Raw genomic sequence first — 20,119 nt, forward strand, 5'->3', positions numbered from 1 at the left:
ACAGAGCTGGACTCACCTTTCCCTTTCAAACTCTGCTCCTCCAAGAAAGGACAATAGCGAGGTGATAAATGCAACTAATTGTGGGACTCAGGAAGTGTGTGAGTTGCATCCCTTAAGACAGAAAGGGAACTTGAAACTTGAGGGGCTTGGGCTTTCCTGGGGAGGGAGGCGGTAACTGCCAGGCTTGTTTATCACCTGAGCAAACACAGTGATAAACTGCTTAGTCATCTGGGTGTTTCCAACTACCCACCCCTCCCAGCCCTCCGACCCCACGTGGAGATGTTTGAGTTAGTGCGATTCCATGCGGGGGAGATACCCACACTGAGAAAGCAGCGGTCAGAATCTTTTGGCTTCTTTCCAATGGAAAAAATTAAACCTGTTATTCAGGGTCCACTGCCCAGGGCTGGGACACTGTACTGGCCAGTGGTGATGGTAGGGGAAGTGGGACAGTGAGAAAGGGCACCGTGGGAGAAAGCAGGAGGCAGTCGTGAGATGATGATTTCCAGACAGCCGCACCCTCACACCCTGGAGTGTAGACACACGCGGGATGTGTGTGTAAGTGAAGCAGGGACCAGGGCTCTCAGCTGAAACGAGATGGAATGTCTGGGATCGGTTTTCCAAATTGTGTGGCACCATCTTGGAATCATTTCCTCCTTTGTTCGTTAGTTTATGATCTGAGAGCTGTTGCCAACAGTAGTGGAGAAAAGAGACTAAATATTCCAGTGGACTGATGGCTGACATTTATCTTGGGGAATCAGGTTGGCAAGAGCAAACAGGAAGGCTTTTCACCTCTCTCTCTCTCTCGGATTCTCGTTTCTTCTAAGGATGTGTTTGACCCTGCCCACCACCACTGAGCTGCCTGCTTCCCTGCTTTAACTCCCAGCAGAAGTACCTTCTCAACTCAGACCAGAGGCAGGTTACCTTAGAGGGGAAGCCCAAAACCTTAGGGGCAGAGGGACAACCAAAGATAAAAGTATCCGGGTCAGGGGTGCCTGGCTGGCTTAGTCAGAATGGCATGCAATTCTTGATCCCGGGGTTGTGAGTTTAAGCCCTACATTTCGTGTAGAGATTACTTAATATAAAGTCTTAAAAAAAAAAAAAAGTATCCACGTCAGTTCCCAGGTTCTCCTCCTTCACTCTATCTACAGTCCTTCTCCATTTAGTTACTGGACACCCTTAGAATTCCAACCTAAAACAACTGAGTCTCCTATCCCCTCCCACTGCCAAGATGGGTCCCAATTACTTGGCATCAGAGTCGTTTACTCAGTGGCTCAGCTCCTTACAATTCATCTGGTCTTTGGAACCCTTTGAAACACTCTTGATCAGACTTTTTCCCTAACGCCTCCCATTCCAATGCAAGAAAACTCAATCCCAGGGAACTTCACAGTAGCCTTCTCTTCTAATTTCTGATGGGCTCCAATTCCATATCCTGCCTATGGGCGTTGGGATTGAAGTCTGGAGTTCTGGAAGCATTGGCAGTAGAGGGTGTGACTGCACCACACTTGTTATATAGTGGAGAAAATTCCAAGTTGGGAGATTAGTCACAGATATTAGCTCACCTGGCTCAAGCTCACTCACTAACACACAGTTGGAAAGAAGCGTTACCAAAGAGATGAGTCAGCTGGCACTGTTCCAGATGGCTGGACCGAGTGGACCTGTGCTCTCGTGGCTGAATTAAGGAGCATGTTGGAGTTGGACGTTGACTTTAGGGGAGAAACACAAACTGTACCATGAGCATTTGAGGACCATTTGGCTTGGTGTTTACATTTATTTCAGTTCTTACGATTGCTCTAGATTATTCCAGCCCAACATTATATCTTTGTCGGCTGAACTCATGGGTACTCAGCATGTGCCCTGGCCATTTTCCACAGAAACTAGAGGCCTTCCCTTTACTCATACCAGCTCATGCAACAACAGCCTGAAACCCCAGGGCCCTAATTTCCTTTCCTGAATTTACTGGGCTTCACAAAGAAGGATATCAGAGAAGGCCACTCAGGCACTAGAGAATCCTCCCACCCAAAGTTGAACTTTTTATTCTAAAAAAACAGAAATCAACAGATCAGGACAAAGGTGACTAAATCAATAAGAGCTTTATTTTATTTTCTTTTATTTCATTTCATTTCATTTTTCGAGAGGGGGAGAGGGAGCACCCGCGTGGGTGGGGGAGGGGCAGAGATAGAGAATCCTAAGCAGGCTCCATGCCCAGGGCATCAGGCTCCATCTCACAGCGGTGAGAACATGACCTGAACCAAAATCAAGAGTCAGACACTTAAGTGACGGAGTCACCCAGGCGCCCCTCAACAGGAACTTTTTAAGCAGGCCTTTATAATATGTGTTTTTAAAGCCAGGATATTGACATGTAATTTAAGTTCCATGAATTTTGTGATTTGTTGGGGGGGGAGGGAGTGGTTTGTATTTTTACTTGTGATAAAATACGCATAAGAAAATGTGCCATTCTAACCACTTTTAATGTATAGTGTTAAGTACATTCACGTTGTACAACCAATCTCCAGAACTCTTCATCTTGCAAAATGGCAACTTTATACCCATGAAATAACAGCTCCCTGTTCTCCCCCAACCCCAGCCCTCGGCAACCATATTTTTCCTTTGTGTCTGTATGAATATGACCACTCTAGGTACCTCACAAAAGTGGAATCTTCTGATGTTCGTCTTTTTCTGACTGGCTTGCTTCACTTAGCATAATGTTCTCAATGTTCATCCATGTGTCAGAATTTCCTTCCTTTTTAAGGCTGAATAATATTCCACTGAATGGATATACCACAGTTTGTGTATCCAGCCAGCCATTAATTGTCGTTTGGGTTGCTTTCACCTTTTGGTTGTTGTGAATTATGCTGCTGTGAACATGGGTGCACGCCTATCTCTTCAAGACCCTAATTTGTATGGTTTGTGTCTTTTAAAATTGAGTGAGGGAAGGAGCCTAGAAGAATCCCATGTCCCATGGTTTTACATTTTTTTACCATTCAGAAAAAAAAAAATCAGGAATGCAGCACTAATTTCAGCAGGTAACCTCTTTCCAGCTTCTTACTGTGGTGACTTTTCAAGGGCTTCTTGTGCTTCAGTGCTTTGTGAGTACTTTGCAAATTGCCATTAAATAGAAGGTAGCAGCAGTCGGGGCATAACTCAGTGATTGAGACACTGATCAAAGACGAAATTATCAGGGACTTAGTGTATTACTGAAACCCACTGTTCCACTTTCCCTTCACGCAGGACTTGAAATCCCACACCATCCTTCCCCAGGTCAAGAAAGCACATGGTCCGAGGGTAAAGTGGGTGAAGTCCAGCGACAATCTGCTTAACCACTGAGTGCCCTTCTCACTGGCAAAGACCTATAAATAACACCTGTGATCCTGTTTCAAAGTCAGCAAAGAGGCAAGGGCTCAGGGGTCGCTAAAATAATTTCATGAACAAATTGGTCCAAAAAACGATCTGTGACTAAATCTGAGAGGAGCCAGCCAGCCACGTGGACAGATGAGACTCCTCCCCTGCAGAATCAGCCTCTCTCTCATGCCCTACAATGTCTGCACGTATGTATAAGCTATATTCTAGATCATTTGGCATTCAAATAGCTAAGTCGGCTCCTCTCAGCTCAGAGATGATTGGGGAGCTGAAGTGTTAGCGTTCTGCCCTCCTACAAGGAGGAAAGAGAACAGTTCAGGAACCAGAGAAAAGCTTATTCATCTCATCTCATCTTTCAAGACCCTGAGACAGAATCCTCCACAGCCCCCGCAGACACAGGGTCCCCCAGCATTACATGCACAGAAATCAAACGCATATCCATTATCGGAGAAATCGCAGGGAAGTGGGGCTATGGTGACAGATTTTGAAGAGCAAACATGCACCTTTGTGCTCTGTCTTCTTAAAATTCATCCTCTCACCTGCCAGCCTTGAGAATTGCCTATTTACATAACTAGCTGCCTAAAATGGCATATTAGATAATGTTACATGGTGCCTCTCTCAGTCTGAGCCCGTCCCCAGGACAGGAGTGATCCAGAAGTCCTCCAACAGCAGGTAGCATGGCTCGCTGGCCCGCAGCCATGCCTCCGTGCGGCGTGAGCCTGTCAGCGCTCCCGAGCTAAGCAGATGTCAGGCCTGATCGCCGAGGTGGGAGACCAGCGAGCAGCAGGGGGAGGGGATGTGAGTCAGCAAGTGGCACGGTGGCACACCCTCTTCAGGGGACAAACAGCATCTCTTCTGAGCTTCACAGCGGGCACCTTGTTCTGCCCAAGGTGCTGTCTCAGAGACCGCCGACATGTCGGGGCTGAGAAGGGGGAGCTGCAGGGTCTATGAGGACAGCCGGTACAGGAGGTAATCAGTCAGCTCTGATGCCATCCCTGGCGCTGCGCCAGCCTCGAACCCCCCGTTGGCCCTTTCCAAGGCACAAATCTCCCTCCCATCAAGGGATCGCGCTGCTCGCTTGTAAGAGGAGTATAAATAAGTGATAAGGAAGTGTTCTGATGAGGGTAAGCCGGTATAGCTTCTCAGCGGACCAGATGTATCAAAGAAGGCAATTGTGTGTGTCTATTCATTTATTTTTCAGCGTTCCGGTTCCTGTAGTCAGTTTAGAGAAAATCCCTAATCTAGTGAAGGCAGATGGTGCCAATGTCAAAATGAACTCAACAACCACTACTGCGGTCACCTCCTGCTCCACCTCGTCCTCTGCCGTCTCCACCCCACCTTTAATTAAGCCAGTCTTGATGTCTAAGTCAGTGCCACCCTCCCCAGAGAAGATCTTAAATGGCAAAGGAATTTTGCCCGCCACAATAGACAAGAAACACCAAAATGGCACCAAAAACAACAACAAGCCTTACAGGAGACTTTCAGGTATGTGTCTGTGTCGTTAGAGTCGGGCTCATGATTAGAGCACCTCTGGGTCATATTCGTAACCAAGGAGCGGTGTGTTCTTACAATTAAGTAGGTCTGTTTCATTTTAAGGGGGACACGGAATTTATGTGCAAACAGGACCCCTGCCTAAAAATGCGAGGGAGAAATGGTTCTCTTATTTCTGGGTCGGACAAGGTCTCTCCCTCGACTCAGTGGGAGTTGATCCTCTTGACCCGGGAGGCAGGATGCTTTCCACCAACCACAACAGCCCATGCATTGTGATGGTCTTACCGTGTGCTGATAGGCTGGCCTGCTCCCCGGGTTTCCGTGGAAGCCTCAGTGCAGGGAAGGTGGACAACCATAATGATACCCCACAGTACCTCAGGGCGGGCTCGGGACAGTCCCATCTACCCCACTCTGTCCTTTGGTCTAGTTGGCTGCCATGTTGATTCTGTGGTCTGGAGCTACCACTGCCTTTCCCACATAATCAGGTTGGAATTGCCATCCAGGAATGCTTGGACTAGCACAGCAGGTGAGGTGTTGAGGGATTTCTCCCAGATCTACTTCTTGGTTGTCCGCATAGACACTCAGGATCCCTGGAAAGGTGCACTTGGCCAGTCTTTGAGGCAATGGCTGCCCTTAGAGGCCCCCATAGGGATGATATTGGCTTTGGATTTGTTGTAGAACTAAATCTGGCAGTTCTGCTTCCTCCAAAAGACCAAGAAATCTATAAACTTTATAACGTCTTCACACACCATGGGCATTTATCAAATGTTGACTAGAAAAAAGAAAATACAACGAAAACCACCCTGTGAGAGAGAAACTGGGCCCTCTAGTAGGAGCATAATTCTTAATCAACCTAAGAATTGTGGGTCATTTTTATTTTGTACTTTGTGTTAATGTGTATTTTGGTTTTCCTGTCTTACATCTGTAACTTAAAAAAAAAAATTATTTCTTAAAAGTACTTTGGCCCCAAAGCATTCAGAAAATTTTTACCCTAAAAATGTCTCTATGTACTATTCACCCACTATCAAGGAAGGAAGGTAGGGCCTGGCAGTCTCTTGGAGCCTTGCGGGGCCTCCCTGTGTAGACAGGAGCCCCCTACTCCTGGCTCTCTTCCTGAATGGAAAGTTCAATTTCACTCTGCAGAGCTGGGTGGTAACATCCCTGGAAAAACCAGTAGGCCCGGCTGGGCAGTGTCCAGAGGCAGAAGCGTGACCATGGCTGCCAGCCTGCACCCTGACCTGAAGTTATATGGGGGGGGGGGGGGGGGGGGGTCTTGTTGTCTGTTGGTTTTGCATTTTGTTGGTTGTTTTGTCTCATTGGGTCTTTTGTTTCTATCTCGCTTGTTTCTATCTCGCTTTGACATTTGGCGGCCAGCTCCTATTGCCCAGCCAAGCAACCTGCTCAGTTGCGGGCCAGTGTGAGAGCTGGTGTGGATCCGGGCCCCGGTCTGACTCCGACAGGCCTGAGGGAAAGAACTCCATGGCAGGCAGCCTGGGGCCCGGCGCCCAGGCCCTCCTTGGTGGGCAGCGAGGGCACACAGGAAACAGGAGTCTCCAGGCCTCACAGTTTTCTAGTCCTAAAAATGAAGCTAGAGAAAGGCGGGGCAGGGGGGCAGGAGGGGGGTGGATGGTGCCTGGCTGGCTCATTCGGTGGAACATGCAACTCTTGATCTTGAGGTTGGGAGTTTGAGCCCCACATTGGGCGTAGAGATTACTTAAAAATCAAGTCTTTGAAAGAGAAGAAGATGATGATGACAATGACAAAAACAAAAAGAGGTGGGAGGCATTTTGATAGCCAACCAGGAAATCTGTCTTGGACGTCAGAATGTTTTTTATCGAACCATCATCATCACCACCGATGCAGCCACCAGCACAATCCCCAAACCCTCTTTTAAAAACAGAACACATTCAGTTATTGTGCTCCGAGTAACCTCCTTTTAGTTTGCAGCTATTCAGACCTCTTAAGGAGACATTCCCAAATTTATATACAACCCCCGCCCGCACACCCACCCACCAACACGGCTGCCGGCCTCCCTGAATGCCCAGAAGAGCTGTGTCATCCCTGTGCTTCAGGACTCAGGTGTCTGCTGGGTGCCTTCCAGAAACAGCACAGACCATCTGAGAGGTGGACCTTTGAAGCCTAAAGGGTCCTTAAGGGATTGCCTCACTTCCCCTCCTTCTCCAGGGGGAGAGAGCATTGCTGTAATCCAGAAGGAGCAAAGTATCCATAAGTGGGCATAAAAAGTTCAGCGTCCTTAGAAGTAATCTCACCATGAGCCATCCACAGTCCAGGGAGAAGGCGGGAACTGGAGAAAGCCTAGCCTCTCTGCAGCCGCCCTTCAGCCCCAACAGGCTGGCTAGCCCTGGCTCATTCCCATTTGGAGCAACAGGGCCCGTGCTGGGTGCAAAGCAAGCTGGGAGACTAGCAGGCCCTGCCCTCCAGGCAACTTACAACTATGCAAACACATATAGAGCACACACCCGACCTTTCCCCCTGCCCCTGCCTACAACTTGGCCAGAACATTCCCGAATCAGGTAAACGAGATTTCTGGTCAGCGCGGCTGCACGGAAAGCCTGGTGCTGAAGACATGGCAAAGCACAAGAGAGGCAGGTCACACTGACCTGTCAAGGAATAATCTCCCACTTAAATGGCTAAAAACCAGCAGCAGGAAGGCAAGGTTGGGGGAGCCGCCCAGGACACAGTGGCCCTTGGGCCTCAGGCCCTCTTCCTGGTCTGCAGCCAGCTATGCCCAAAGTGCCAAGTACCTGGGGAACTCTTCAAGTGACATAAAGTGTGACAGCGTCAGGGCTCCTCGCCCTCTGGTGCCTGCCCCCACCCTCCCCCGGGCGCCTTGTGCTGCATTTACATCCCTCCCGAAGCTGGACCTGGAACTCAGGGGTCAAAGGGGAGCGCCATTTTCCCCTGAGCGGTTCTTGAAGCATTTTAGCTGCCGGTTGGGGGAAAAAAAAAAAAAAAAGAAAAAGAAAAAGAAAGAAAGGAAAAGAAAAACAAAACAAACAAACAAAAAACCCAGATTGCCTGACAATGTCTCACTTGTTGGTGCAAATGTGCATTTTTTTTTAAATGTAGTCTTAATGCCAAATCCTATTTAGTCTCCTTTTTTCTTATATTTTTTGTTTGTTTCTTAAACCAGAGAGAGAATTTGACCCAAATAAACACTGTGGAGTATTGGATCCCGAGACAAAGAAACCTTGCACAAGATCCCTCACCTGCAAGGTATTTCTCTTTCCATAAAAAATACTTCCTGCTCTCGCTGGGGCCTTTGTCGAAATGTTTGCATGCCACTCTCTGCACACGGCAGGGTGTGGAACCTCGACATGACCCCCAGCTGTTCTTTGTAAGGGAAATGCTTTCTTCTCTTCCATGGTAGCAGAGTGCCTGCCTCAAGCTGGCTGGCTTTTTAAGAAGGAAAAAAAAAAAAAAATAGGCTTCCCCTGTTACTTGTGAGGCCAGACAGTAAATTGTATTTATAGGCACTCACAGGCGGTTCTAAACCCTGCTACGTTTTAATGTATGCGGGAGCGGCGGCAACGGCGGCAGCGCCTGAAAGGCAGCCCCGGAGGGGAGGACGAGCGGCCGCGCCCCTGATCCGGCCACGCCGGGTGGCCACGGGGACAGCCGACGCGAGGCGGCCGCCATCGGGTAGCCCCCGGCCCCCGTATTTCACACTGAAGTGCTAGTGCTCCCCGGGCTCGAGGCCGTGGCCCCCTCTGCCCGGTGGCCGGCCGTGTGTGTCCGGGCCAAAGCCAGCCTCCCACCTGCACCTGGATTAACTCTAGCGCGCCCTCACCGTTGCCTTTCATCCAGAGAGGTTTCCGTGGGCTCTGCGTGGAAGCTGGTCATCCTAAGCCATTTTCTGGAGGAAGCTTTGGCTTCTTAACGCCAGGAGTGTAGGGCATGGTTGCGTTTGTGTGGTGTCTGCCTCTTCCCAGCCACAGAACAGGAGCCGTTGCCTTGAAGTTGACTTTTCAAGCACCTCCAAATTCCCATGAATTGCTGTTTCTGAAATGGAGGGCCTGGGGAAGCAGGTTTATGTGCTGATCAAAGAGGCTGTGCTTTTCATCTCTCTTCTCCTTAGACACATTCGCTAAGCCATCGGAGGGCAGTCCCAGGCCGGAAAAAGCAATTTGACCTCCTTCTGGCAGAACACAAAGCCAAGTCCCGCGAAAAAGAAGTTAAAGATAAAGAGCATCTCCTGACTTCGGCGAGGGAAGTACTTCCAAACCAACCGGGGCCAGCGCAGGACTCTCTGCCAGGACCTTCGGGGAGCTCTGGGCCAGAACCGAAAGTCGCATCCCCTGCAAAATCCAGGCCGCCTAACTCTGTGCTTCCTAGGTAAGTCCCATTCGGCAGTAGAAGCCCTGAGTCCTTGGTCAAGTGGCTCTGCCTTGCTGGGTCGTGTGTGGGCTGATCACGTGGCATCTGGAAGTCGTAAGAGCCCTACCTCGTAAGGCGGTTGTGAAGTATAAGTGAGATCACGGGCATTAGGGGCTCGGCCAATGCCCACCGTATAGTGTTCAGTGGGTGTTCCTGCTGTCGTCATCCTCATCACCATCATCACCATCATCACCATCATCATCATCACCATAGCAGATCTATTTCAGACAGTATGTGTTTTTACAGAGCAAGAGTAATCTGGAAATTAATACCTGGAAAGGCTGAGCTATATCAGCCACCGGGCAACTTTCTGGTGGCCTGCGTTTTTAGATTAGTTGGATGCTCCCGACACAGAGTGGGGTAGTCCTCACACCTTAGGAGCCCATTTGCCACGATATCTTGTGACTTTTTTTCCACGAGTCTCCTCTGATCGGGGCGAAAGGAAAATTGGCATCACAGAGGCTGTTTGTCCTTACATTTCCCTCCACACCAAGAAAGCTGAGCCATCTGTTTGGGGTTTTATTTGGTTGTCCTGGACAGAAAGGAAAGAACAGAAAACAGAATTAAAACCCATTTGGATTAAGAACGATTTAAAATCTATGCGTGTCTGTTTTGATGGGCCGTGGGGTACTAAGCAGCCGACCGATTTCCAGGTAATAAGACAGGGAGCCCTTCATTCCCAAATATTTATCTAGTGCTTGCTTCATAAGCAAGGTACAGACAGACCTCGTTTTATTGCGCTTCACAGATACTGCAATTTGTTACAAATTGAAGGTGTGGGGCAACCCTGCATCGAGGAAGTCTGTCGGTGCCATTTTCCCAACAGCAATCGCGCACTATGTCTCTGTGTCAACGAAGTGTTTGTTAATTAGAGTATGTAAATTAGATATAATGCCATTGCACACTTAATAGACTATAGTACAATGTAAACATAATTTTTCCATGCACGGAAACCCCCCCCCAAAAATGAATTCAATTCACTTTATTGCAATATTGGCTTTATGGCAGCGGGGTGGAACCAAACCCGTGATGTCTCTGAGGTATGCCTGTACTATGTTAGGTACTTCCAAGCAGTAGTACAGAGATGAACGAAATTAGAGCCTGCTTTTTAAGAATCTAGAGTTTAGGGGTGCCCAGGTGGCTCAGTCAGTTCAGCGTCCAACTTCAGCTCAGGTTATGATCTCGAGGTTCATGGGTTCGAGCCCCATGTCGAACTCTGTGCTGACAGCTCGGAACCTGGAGCCTGCTTTGTATTCTGTGTCTCCCTCTCTCTCTGCTCCTCCCCCACTAGCACTCCGTCTCTGTCTCTCTCTCTCTTTCTTTCAAAAATAAACATTAAAAATTAAAAAAAAAAAAAAAAGAATCTAGAGTTTAGAAGATAAGACTCAAATACCCAGAACTTCATGAAAAGGAAACATTAATAATAAAATATGAGACTTGCAGATAGTGGTATTTTCAGATCATTTTTAATGCGTACAGTATGAATCTCAAGGGGTAATTGTTTAGTCAGCAAGTAGGCATGAAGAGAACACAGTTGTGGGCGCCTGGGTGGCTCAGCCGATTAAATGTCTGACTCTTTATTTCGGCTCAGGTCATGATCTCACAGTTCATGAGCCTACAGTTGGGAGCCTACTTGGGATTCTCTCTCTTCCTCTCTCCCTGCCCCTCCCCTGCTCACATACTCACTCTCTGTCTCTCTTTCTCTCTCTCTCAAAATGAATAAGCTTTTTAAAAAAATTTTAAAGATTAAAGAGAACATAGTTATAAAAGAAGGGGATGGAGTTGATTTTTAAAGCAAAAGCAAATATTTGATGACAGTTGTTACTGATCTACTGGGTTCTCACCTTCATGCCTTCCACTGGCACAAGCCAGATCCAGTTTGATAGCCAGAGTCCCTCTGTCAGAACCGCCGACCTTGGCTTCAGGTTCAGGAGGACACAGTAGATGGAATGGCCCCACACACACATTTCCTGCATCATAACCATTGCTGTGTTGTTACTACCAACTTATGTGTCCCACTATTTTGCAGGATCATTTTACAACTACTTCTTACTGTCACGCCAGATGTTGGTGAAGGATATTACCTTTCCTTAGCTTTGGAGTTCAGCAGATGGTTCTGTTCCAAATTTCTGGGAGGGGATTCAAGCCTATGTACAGCGGCTTTCAAACTTTTTTGTGGCTGTAGAACTTTTTTATTCCTGCAAAACCGTACATGGTACCCAATATAAAAGCAGACCTTGGAGCGCGTAGGTGGCTCAGTCGGTTAAACATCTGACTTCAGCTCAGATCATGATCTCACAGTTCGTGAGTTCAAGCCCCACATCAGGCTCTGTGCTGACAGTTCAGAGGCTGGAACCTGCTTCAGATTCTGTGTCTCCCATTCTCTGCCCCTCCCCTGCTCATGCTCTGTCTCTCTCTGTTTCTCAACAATAAACGTTAAAAAAAAAAAAAAAAAAAAAAAAGCAGACCTGCCTCCACCTAACTCCAGCTCAGCTCTGCTTCCATCACACATATAACTCGCAGCCTGCTGTCCTCCCAGCCCACCCGAGGGATCCCTGTCAAGTCCCCAAGGGCTCCGGGGAACCCAGTTTGAAAACCCTCCTTTATTGTATGGTTCAGGTTCACCATCAAGATGGAGGCATTTCTCACCCTAGCAGACAGAGTACCTGGTGTAACGGAGAAGCCATGGGGCAGCTGCTAAAAAAGCAAAAACAGGCAGTGGAGGTTTAAGAGCTGCTTCTTAATGTTCCTTTTTTACTTAATTTTCCAGGGAATGTTTGTCAATAGAGAAATACCAAGTGTTTATGTTCTCATAAGGAAGCAGAAGAAAGAGAAAGAATGAGGTTAATCAGCAAAAAGAATGTCTCTGAATGGAAGAGGCAAAGGGGGTGCATTAATGTTGGCTAACAATAATTGTTAAAGATGTTTTTCAAGGTTGAGGTAGGCACCAGAAAACTCAGGGATGAACTCTGCTCAAACTTTGTGGGAAATAATGTTCTTTTTCACTTGGTTTTACTTAGGATGAAATGCCATACAATCAGGGATTGAAAAAGCATGATCAGAATTTAATGCCCTCCTTGGGGCATCTGGCTGTCTCAGTCAGTAGAGCATGTGATTCTTGATCTCATGGTTGTAAGTTCAAGCCCCATGTTCGGTATAGAGATCACGTAAAACTAAAATCTTTAGGGGCGCCTGGGTGGCTCAGTCGGTTAAGCACCCAACTTCAGCTGAGGTCATGATCTCACAGTTCGTGAGTTTAAGCCCCATGTTGGGCTCTGTGCTGACAGCTCAGAGCCTGAGGCTTGCTTCAGATTCTGTGTTTCCCTCTCTCTGCGCCCCTCCTCTGCTCTCACACTCTGTCTTTCTCTGTAAAAAATAAATAAACATTAAAAAAAAACTAAAATCTTAAATAAAAAAAAAGAATTTTAATGTCCTCACCTAAAACATAAAACATTGTTTCCTCATATTCATGATATACAATACATATAATATTTCAGTCACGGGGCGCCTGGGTGGCTCAGTCAGTTAAGCGGCCGACTTCGGCTCAGGTCATGATCCCCCGGTCCGTGAGTTCGAGCCCCATGTCGGGCTCTGTACTGACAGCTCAGAGCCTGGAGCCTGTTTCGGATTCTGTGTCTCCCTCTCTCTGACCCTCCCCCATTCATGCTCTGTCTCTCTCTCTCTGTCTCAAAAATAAATAAACATTAAAAAAAATTTTAATATTTCAGTCACAGTAATTATTGCTAATTGGCAAAAAAATTATCACATGTAAATGGAAATATTGTAATCCCTTCGCAATCATGAATTCCTTTTGTAGGAAATGCTACCACGTGTGAATTTCTTTTTTTGTTTGTTTATTTTGAGAGAGAAAGAGAGAGAACATGCCCGTGTGCACAAGCTGGAGAGGGGCAAAGAGAGAGAATCCCAAGCAGGTTCCGTACTGTCAGCACAGAGCCCAATGTGGGGCCCAAACTCACAATCCGGAATGTGATATGGTGACCTGAGCCAAAAATCAAGAGTCACGTGCTTAACCAACTGAGCCCCCCACCAGGTGCCCTGTGTGAATTTATTTCTTACATATTGTTTGGCAATTTTGAAAATATTTCACTTCTCATATTCTTGAACTGCAACCCATTCTTGTCAAGGGTTCCTGAGAAAAGAACTTAGGTCTAGAGCTGGACAAGTTTAAGTCAGATAACAAGCATTGGAACAAGGTTGGAAGTGCAAACGTCAGCTCCATGCTTACTAACAAGATGAGCACCATCCTGTTTCTGGGTTTCTCCAGCTTCAAGCAGCTCATCTATAAAGCAGAGCTAAGAAGAATTAAGTGATAAGTACTAAGCTCCTAATAAGCACTCAATTAATGGAAACTGGTAGTCAGTGGTAGTAGCATTTCATGGGAAAGCAGTGTGAGTAATAAAGGCCTTGGTGCCACCCAATTTCCAGTTGCCCATCCTTCTGGCCACTGCTTACCAACCTGGGGGCCCTTGAATAACATGCTACTGTGCTCTGTTTCTTCGTCCCGACTCTAAGGGAACATCCCAAGAGCTATGAATGACCAGCCTAACCAAAACCATGAGGATTCTTTAGGAAAGGGGGAGGAGAGCAGAGGGTTAAGCCAGGCTCTGACAAGCCAGTTTCTGGCCCCCAGGAGGGAGGGAGGAAAAGATAGGCTGTGGAAGCCAAGACTGACAAAATCTAGGCACATTCCCCTCTGTCTCGTAGACGCTCGCACATCTAATCTTAAAGTATAAAAATGGCAAAATCCAATGACTCTTAGACTGACAAGGGTAGTGCGGAGACAGACAGAAGGTTCTAGATACCTAAAAAAGGGCAAAGATGCTTCTGGAGTGAAAGCGACTCCAGCTTGTGCCTCATTAGGACAAATGTTAGGGCTACACTGTAAGCCTCGGCTGAATATTTGTCCCTCTGCTTTTTCTACAGCTGTTTCTCAATATGGGGGGCTTTGAAGTCAAGCAGACCATATCAAGTCTCATGTCCACTTGTTAGTAGCTTTGCCACCCATTTCCTCATCTGAGAAGTGTAGATAGCACTTATACCCACCTAAAGCAGTGGGTCACTCGCACAAGAAAACGTACGTTGCATGCCTCGCACATAGTAGGACCCAGTTAAGGTCAGTTGCCTTGTGTTCTCTTCCCCAAAGCACTCAGACAGCCCGAGGCTCACGCCTCATCCAAGGGGTGGGGGAGGGGACTTTCTGTAAGGTTCCCTGAGTGGAACTGGGCACGGACCTTTATCACGTACATTGTCTTTAGACCAGACTGGTAACTGGAGAGCGGAGGGTGATGTCGTGCTGAGGGGGATGGCAGCTTACCAAACTTGAGCAATGTTTTCAACACCTTCCCATGACTGGTTGTCCCATTCCCCATCACTCCCTGCCAAGCCTTGTTTTTCCTGAGACACAGGTTGGTTCCAGCACACTCCTTCCCTCCCCAGGCTCTGCTGGAACGTCTTGGAAGCGTCTCCCATCATCGCCAGGAGGGTGGATACATCTCGAGTGAAACAAGCCTGGAAAGGAACACATTCAGAGCTCCTTCTTCACTGGTGCCTTGCACACCATCATCACTCGTGATTCCGGCTCCGCTCTCGGAGCCAATTCTGCTCTGGACACGGATTTCCATGCTCAGCTTCACTCTCCAGAATTCTCCTCCCCTCATCGCTCTTTTATCTGGCAAGCAGAATTTACTCTTAAGTGTTTCAACCATTTGTTTTCTTTTTTTCCTTAATGAAACTTTATTTTTTTTAATCCAAGTAAAATGGTCACATAGCTCAAAAGTCAAATAGAACCAAAAGACTTAGAATGAAAAATAGAGTTTGTGCCATGCTGGAAGTCTCTCCACCCACTCTGTGTCAGAACACCTGTTTCCTGGATCCCATTGCCTTCCTCTCTCTTGGCTTGCTCCTTGATTTTGGTAGAGTATCTCCTCCATCAGTTTCCTGTGAAAAGGTTCAAGGGGGGTCAATTTTTAGAACCCTTACACGCCTGAGAAAAAATTTTTTAATGTTTTTATTTATTTTTGAGAGAGAGAGAGAGAGAGAGAGAGAGAGAAAGAGCACGTGTGTGCAAGTGGGAGAGGGGCAGAGAGAGAGGGAGACACAGAATTCGAAGCAGGCTTCAGGCTCTGAGCTTTCAGCACAGAGCTCAATGCGGGGCTCAAACTCGAGAACTTCAAGATGTCAGGCACCCCTGAATGTTTTTATTCTACCCTCACACTTAATTGATAATCTCTATGAGTATGTAACTGGATTGAAAATCATTTCCCTGCGTGGAGCACCTGGGTGGCTGTCACTTAAGCGTCCAGCTTAGGCTCAGGTCATGATCTCATGGTTTGTGGGTTTGAGCCCCGTGTCGAGCTCTGTGCTGACAGTTCAGAGCCTAGAGCCTGCTTCGAATTCTGTGTCTCCCTCTTTCTCCGCCTCTCCTCAACTTGTGCTCTCTTTCTCTCAAAAATAAATAAACATCAAAAAAGAAAAAAAGAAAGAAAATCATTTCCCTACAGAATTATGAAGGCATTTTTTGATTGGCTTCTAGCATCAAAAATTTTTATTGAGAAGTTTGGTATCATTCAGATTCTCATTTCTTTGTGCGTGATCAGTTTTTAATCTCTGAAGCCTGGGGCTTTAAAATTTCAGGTTATCACTGGATATGGGTCTGTTTTCATTCATTGTACTGGGTACTCAGTGGATCTTTTTCATCTGGAAATCCCTGTTTCTGGGATATTTTCCTATGCTACATCTTGGCTAATTTTCTCCCCACTATTGTCTTTATTCTCTCTATTGACTTCCCATTAGCTGGATGTTGGACCTTTTGCTCTGATGTTTTCATTCTTTTACCTCTTTTCCCCTGTTTCTCTTCATCTCTTGTTCTACTTTCTGAAAGATTTTCTTTTATTTTACCTTCAAAAGTGTATGTGAAATAATCCACTTATGATTCACTTTTTAAAATTCTAGGATCTGGTTCTTAGATAAAAAGAACTTCTAATTGCTTCTCAGAATATCATACAAGATACTATCATTTTGCAGAGGTAATACCATTCTAATATCTTTGAAGATAGGTTTTTTTTTTTTTAGTTGTTTCCTCTTTCCTTTGCTATCTTGATTTCTTTCGTGCTGTGCATTTGATGTTTGGCTAGTCGGTGTCATAATGGAGATGTTCCAGGAATGTTTGGTGATCCCTAAGCATTCACATTTAAATTTCTTTAATGTTTATTTATTTTTGAGAGAGAGAGAGAGAGAGAGAGAGCGCGCGAGAGAGCACAAGCAGGGGAGGGGCAGAGAGAGAGGAAGACACAGAATCTGAAGCAGGCTCCAGGCTCTGAGCTGTCAGCACAGAACCTGACGTGGGGCTGGAACTCATGAACCTCGAGATCTGACCTGAGCTGAAGGGGGGGTGGGGTGCCTAACCATTCACATTTAAAAGAGAAGCACTAACAGGCTGATTGGAAGTCTTTGTGGGGGTCTGTCAGCAAAAAGGATTCTCAAAGGCAAGATCTGGAAGCTTTTTCAAGGCCATTCAGTTTCTCAGGGAATGAATCCTTCATGGTGATAGGCATTCCGGAAGTGCCCACTAACTAGAGATGGCCCACAGTCACCTTGTTTCCAGCCCTGTGCTTCTCTCCTGATCTCTGCCGAGCCCGGCAGCCCCTTGTCTAGGGTCTCTCCAGTTCAGTTTCTCTGCAGAGTAAACCTTTGTTCTCTTGTTGGAGAGTTGGTTGGAGAAGGTGGGACCTGGCAGGGGCAGTGGTGCATCATCTGGCCATGTGAGGTCGTGGTGTTGACCTGTAGGTCCAGCTACCACGTGGGAAGACCTTCAGCTCTCCCTCGAGACTTAGCCCACACCTCACCCATGACTTTTGCAGCCCTAGGTAGCTCCAGGTTCTGTGGTCAGCCAGCTCCTGGCCCTGCAGTTAACACTTCTGCAGACACGTTCTGTCTTCTCAAAGTATGTTAAAATCTCATGTTCACTCTGTATCCATTGGGATGCTTCAAGTGCAAGTAGCAGAAAACCTAGTCTTCCTGATCGCTTAAATAATTAAACATTTTATCACATGCAGGGCGCCTGGGTGGCTCAGTCAGTTGAGCATCCCACTCTTGATTTTGGCTCAGGTCATGATCCCAGGGCTGTAGGATCGAACTCCATGTCAGGGTCCTTACTGAGCACTGATGGGGAGACTGCTTGGGATTCTCTCTTTCTCTCCCTCTACCCTTCTCTCCCGCTCATGTGCTCTCTCTCTCACTCTCTGTCTCACTCTGTCTCTCTCTCTCTAAAAATTAAAATTTTAAAAAAATCGTTGGGGTGCCTGGGTGGCTCAGTCGGCTGAGCGTCCGACTTCGGCTCAGGTCATGATCTCGCAGTCTGTGGGTTCGAGCCCCGCGTCGGGCTCTGTGCTGACAGCTCAGAACCTGAAGCCTGCTTCGGATTCTGTCTCCCTCGCTCTCTGCCCCTCCCCCACTCATGCTCTGTCTCTCTGTCAAAAATAAATAAACATTAAAAAATTTTTTAAAAAATTCGGGGCGCCTGGGTGGCGCAGTCGGTTAAGCGTCCGACTTCGGCCAGGTCATGATCTCGCGGTCCGGGAGTTCGAGCCCCGCGTCGGGCTCTGGGCTGATGGCTCGGAGCCTGGAGCCTGTTTCCGATTCTGTGTCTCCCTCTCTCTCTGCCCCTCCCCTGTTCATGCTCTGTCTCTCTCTGTCCCAAAAATAAATAAACGTTGAAAAAAAAAAATTTTTTAAAAAAAAAAATTTAAAAAAAAATTGTTATCACATGTGACAAGAAGTCCAGAGGCGACAGGGCACCAGTCCCCAAAGATGCGGAATCGGCTCACATTCCCTGTCTTTCTTTTATTCCACCCTCTTCGGTCTTCGGGCTTCATGTTCAAAGTTTTTTTTTTTAATTTTTTTTTTTTAACATTTATTTATTTTTGAGACAGAGAGAGACAGAGCATGAATGGGGGAGGGTCAGAGAGAGAGGGAGACACAGAATCCGAAACAGGCTCCAGGCTCTGAGCTGTCAGCACAGAGCCCAATGCGGGGCTTGAACTCACAGAGCATGAGATCCTGACCTGAGCTGAAGTCGGACGCTTAACCGACTGAGCCACCCAGGCGCCCCCATGTTCAAAGTTTTATAGCAAGATGGCTGTGGTACTTGGTACTTCCAGATGAAGGTGGAGACCACTTCCTTGTGTCTCTTTTTAAAAGTGAGGAAAATTTGCAACCTCCCCAGAGGAAAAAAAAAAATTTATGTATTTTTCACACCCTTTAACAAATCAATCATTAGCAAGATAAGTGAAATTCCCATTCTTGGTTTAGGGGTTAAATGGACTCTTAATTTCGGGTCAGGTCATAATCTCACCATTCATGAGTTTGAGCCCTGCATCAGGCTCTTATGGAGCCTGCTTGGGAGGCGACTTCTCTTCTCCCTCTCTCTCAATAAGTAAATAAAGTTTTAAAAATATTTAAAATAATAATAATAAATGTAAAGATATTTTCCTACATAACTGTGATGCTATTAATCACACTAAATAAAATCCAGCTCACTTTTATCTCCTGTAGGACAAGGAGGTCCTAACACAGTGGGAAAGGCCTCAAAAAGAGGCTGCTAGAAATTTTGGAAACCACGTAAATGTCCATCGATAGACATAGTTAAGTAATAACTCAGTCAATTATGATCTATCCATACTATGGAATATTGGGGATATTAAAAATGATCTAATTCTACCCATGGAATGATTTCTACAACATCACTAGGCAAAAAAAAAAAAAAAAAGCATGTCTGAAAATAGTATATACAGTGTGAGCCAGTTCTTGCTTAAAAATGCATGTGCCCGTGTATGCACAGTAGAGAAATCTGGAAGGATATAAATCAGAATGGTAATAGCACTTGATCTTGAGTGGCAGGATTATGGATGCTGCTTTCTTTCTTTATATGTTTCAGCATTATCAGCATTGTTTTCCTGTATGTGTCTTCAGCCGTAAATAGGCAATAACGTTGCCCCTTCTGATACAAGGGAGTAGGTATGTGGCAATGCACCTGGGGAGATGTGTCCTCCGGACCATACACTTTGAACATGCAGAATGAATGGCATTTTTGTTTTCATAAATATGGGAAGGTGACAGTCAGGAACAAAGTGTCACAGCAACAGAGTTCTTGTAGTAACACTAAAAAAACCACCTGGGGCCTTGGGTTTGGTTTCTTATGGGCTTCGTTACTATGGTAAAATATACATAATGTAAAATTTGCCATTTTAATCGTTTCTACATGTACAGTATGTGGCATAAGTACCTGCACCTTGTGGTGCGACCATCACCACCATCCCCCTCCAGAACTTTCTATCATCTCATTTTGAAGCTCTGTACCCATTAAACACTAACTCCCCATTCCCCATCCACCATCACCTGTAACCACTGTCCTAGTGTCTGTCTCTATGAACTTGACTATTCTAGGTGCCTCATATAAGTGGAATCATACAATATTTGTCCTTTGTCACTGGCTTATTTCACTTAGCATAATGTCTTCAAGATTCATCCATGTTGTAGCATGTGACAGAATTTCCTTCTTTTTTAAGGTTTAACATTCCATTGTATGGATATACCATTTTATCCATTCATCTGTTGATGGACGTTTGGGACCTTTGCGGCTTTGCTTTAAATGACTGTGTTTGGGACACCTGGGTGGTTCAGTCCGTTGAGCGTCCAACTCCGGCTCAAGTGATGATCTCACGGTTCGTGAGTTGAGGCCCCACATCAGGCTCACTGCTGTCAGCACAGAACCCACTTCGGATCCTCTGTTCCCCTCTTTCTGCCCCTCCCACACTTAACGCTCTCTCAAAAAATAAATAAACATTAATAAATA

At 46.4% G+C, this 20,119-nt stretch overlaps 1 protein-coding gene across 12 annotated transcripts in view; it reads left to right on the forward strand.

The window, feature by feature from the left end:
* The window catches only part of ATXN7L1 (ataxin 7 like 1), a 247,649-nt gene that overhangs the window by 208,556 nt on the left and 18,974 nt on the right, over positions 1–20,119 (forward strand). For all 12 annotated transcript variants that reach the window (XM_047841233.1, XM_047841239.1, XM_047841267.1 and 9 more), the window contains 3 exons: positions 4,559–4,842; positions 8,003–8,085; positions 8,948–9,204. In XM_047841233.1, the coding sequence (XP_047697189.1) occupies positions 4,559–4,842; positions 8,003–8,085; positions 8,948–9,204 (624 nt within the window). The remainder of the gene's footprint in view (positions 1–4,558; positions 4,843–8,002; positions 8,086–8,947; positions 9,205–20,119) is intronic.

This window comes from Prionailurus viverrinus, chromosome A2, assembly GCF_022837055.1.
Source record: "Prionailurus viverrinus isolate Anna chromosome A2, UM_Priviv_1.0, whole genome shotgun sequence".
NCBI classification, from domain to species: Eukaryota; Metazoa; Chordata; class Mammalia; order Carnivora; family Felidae; genus Prionailurus; species Prionailurus viverrinus.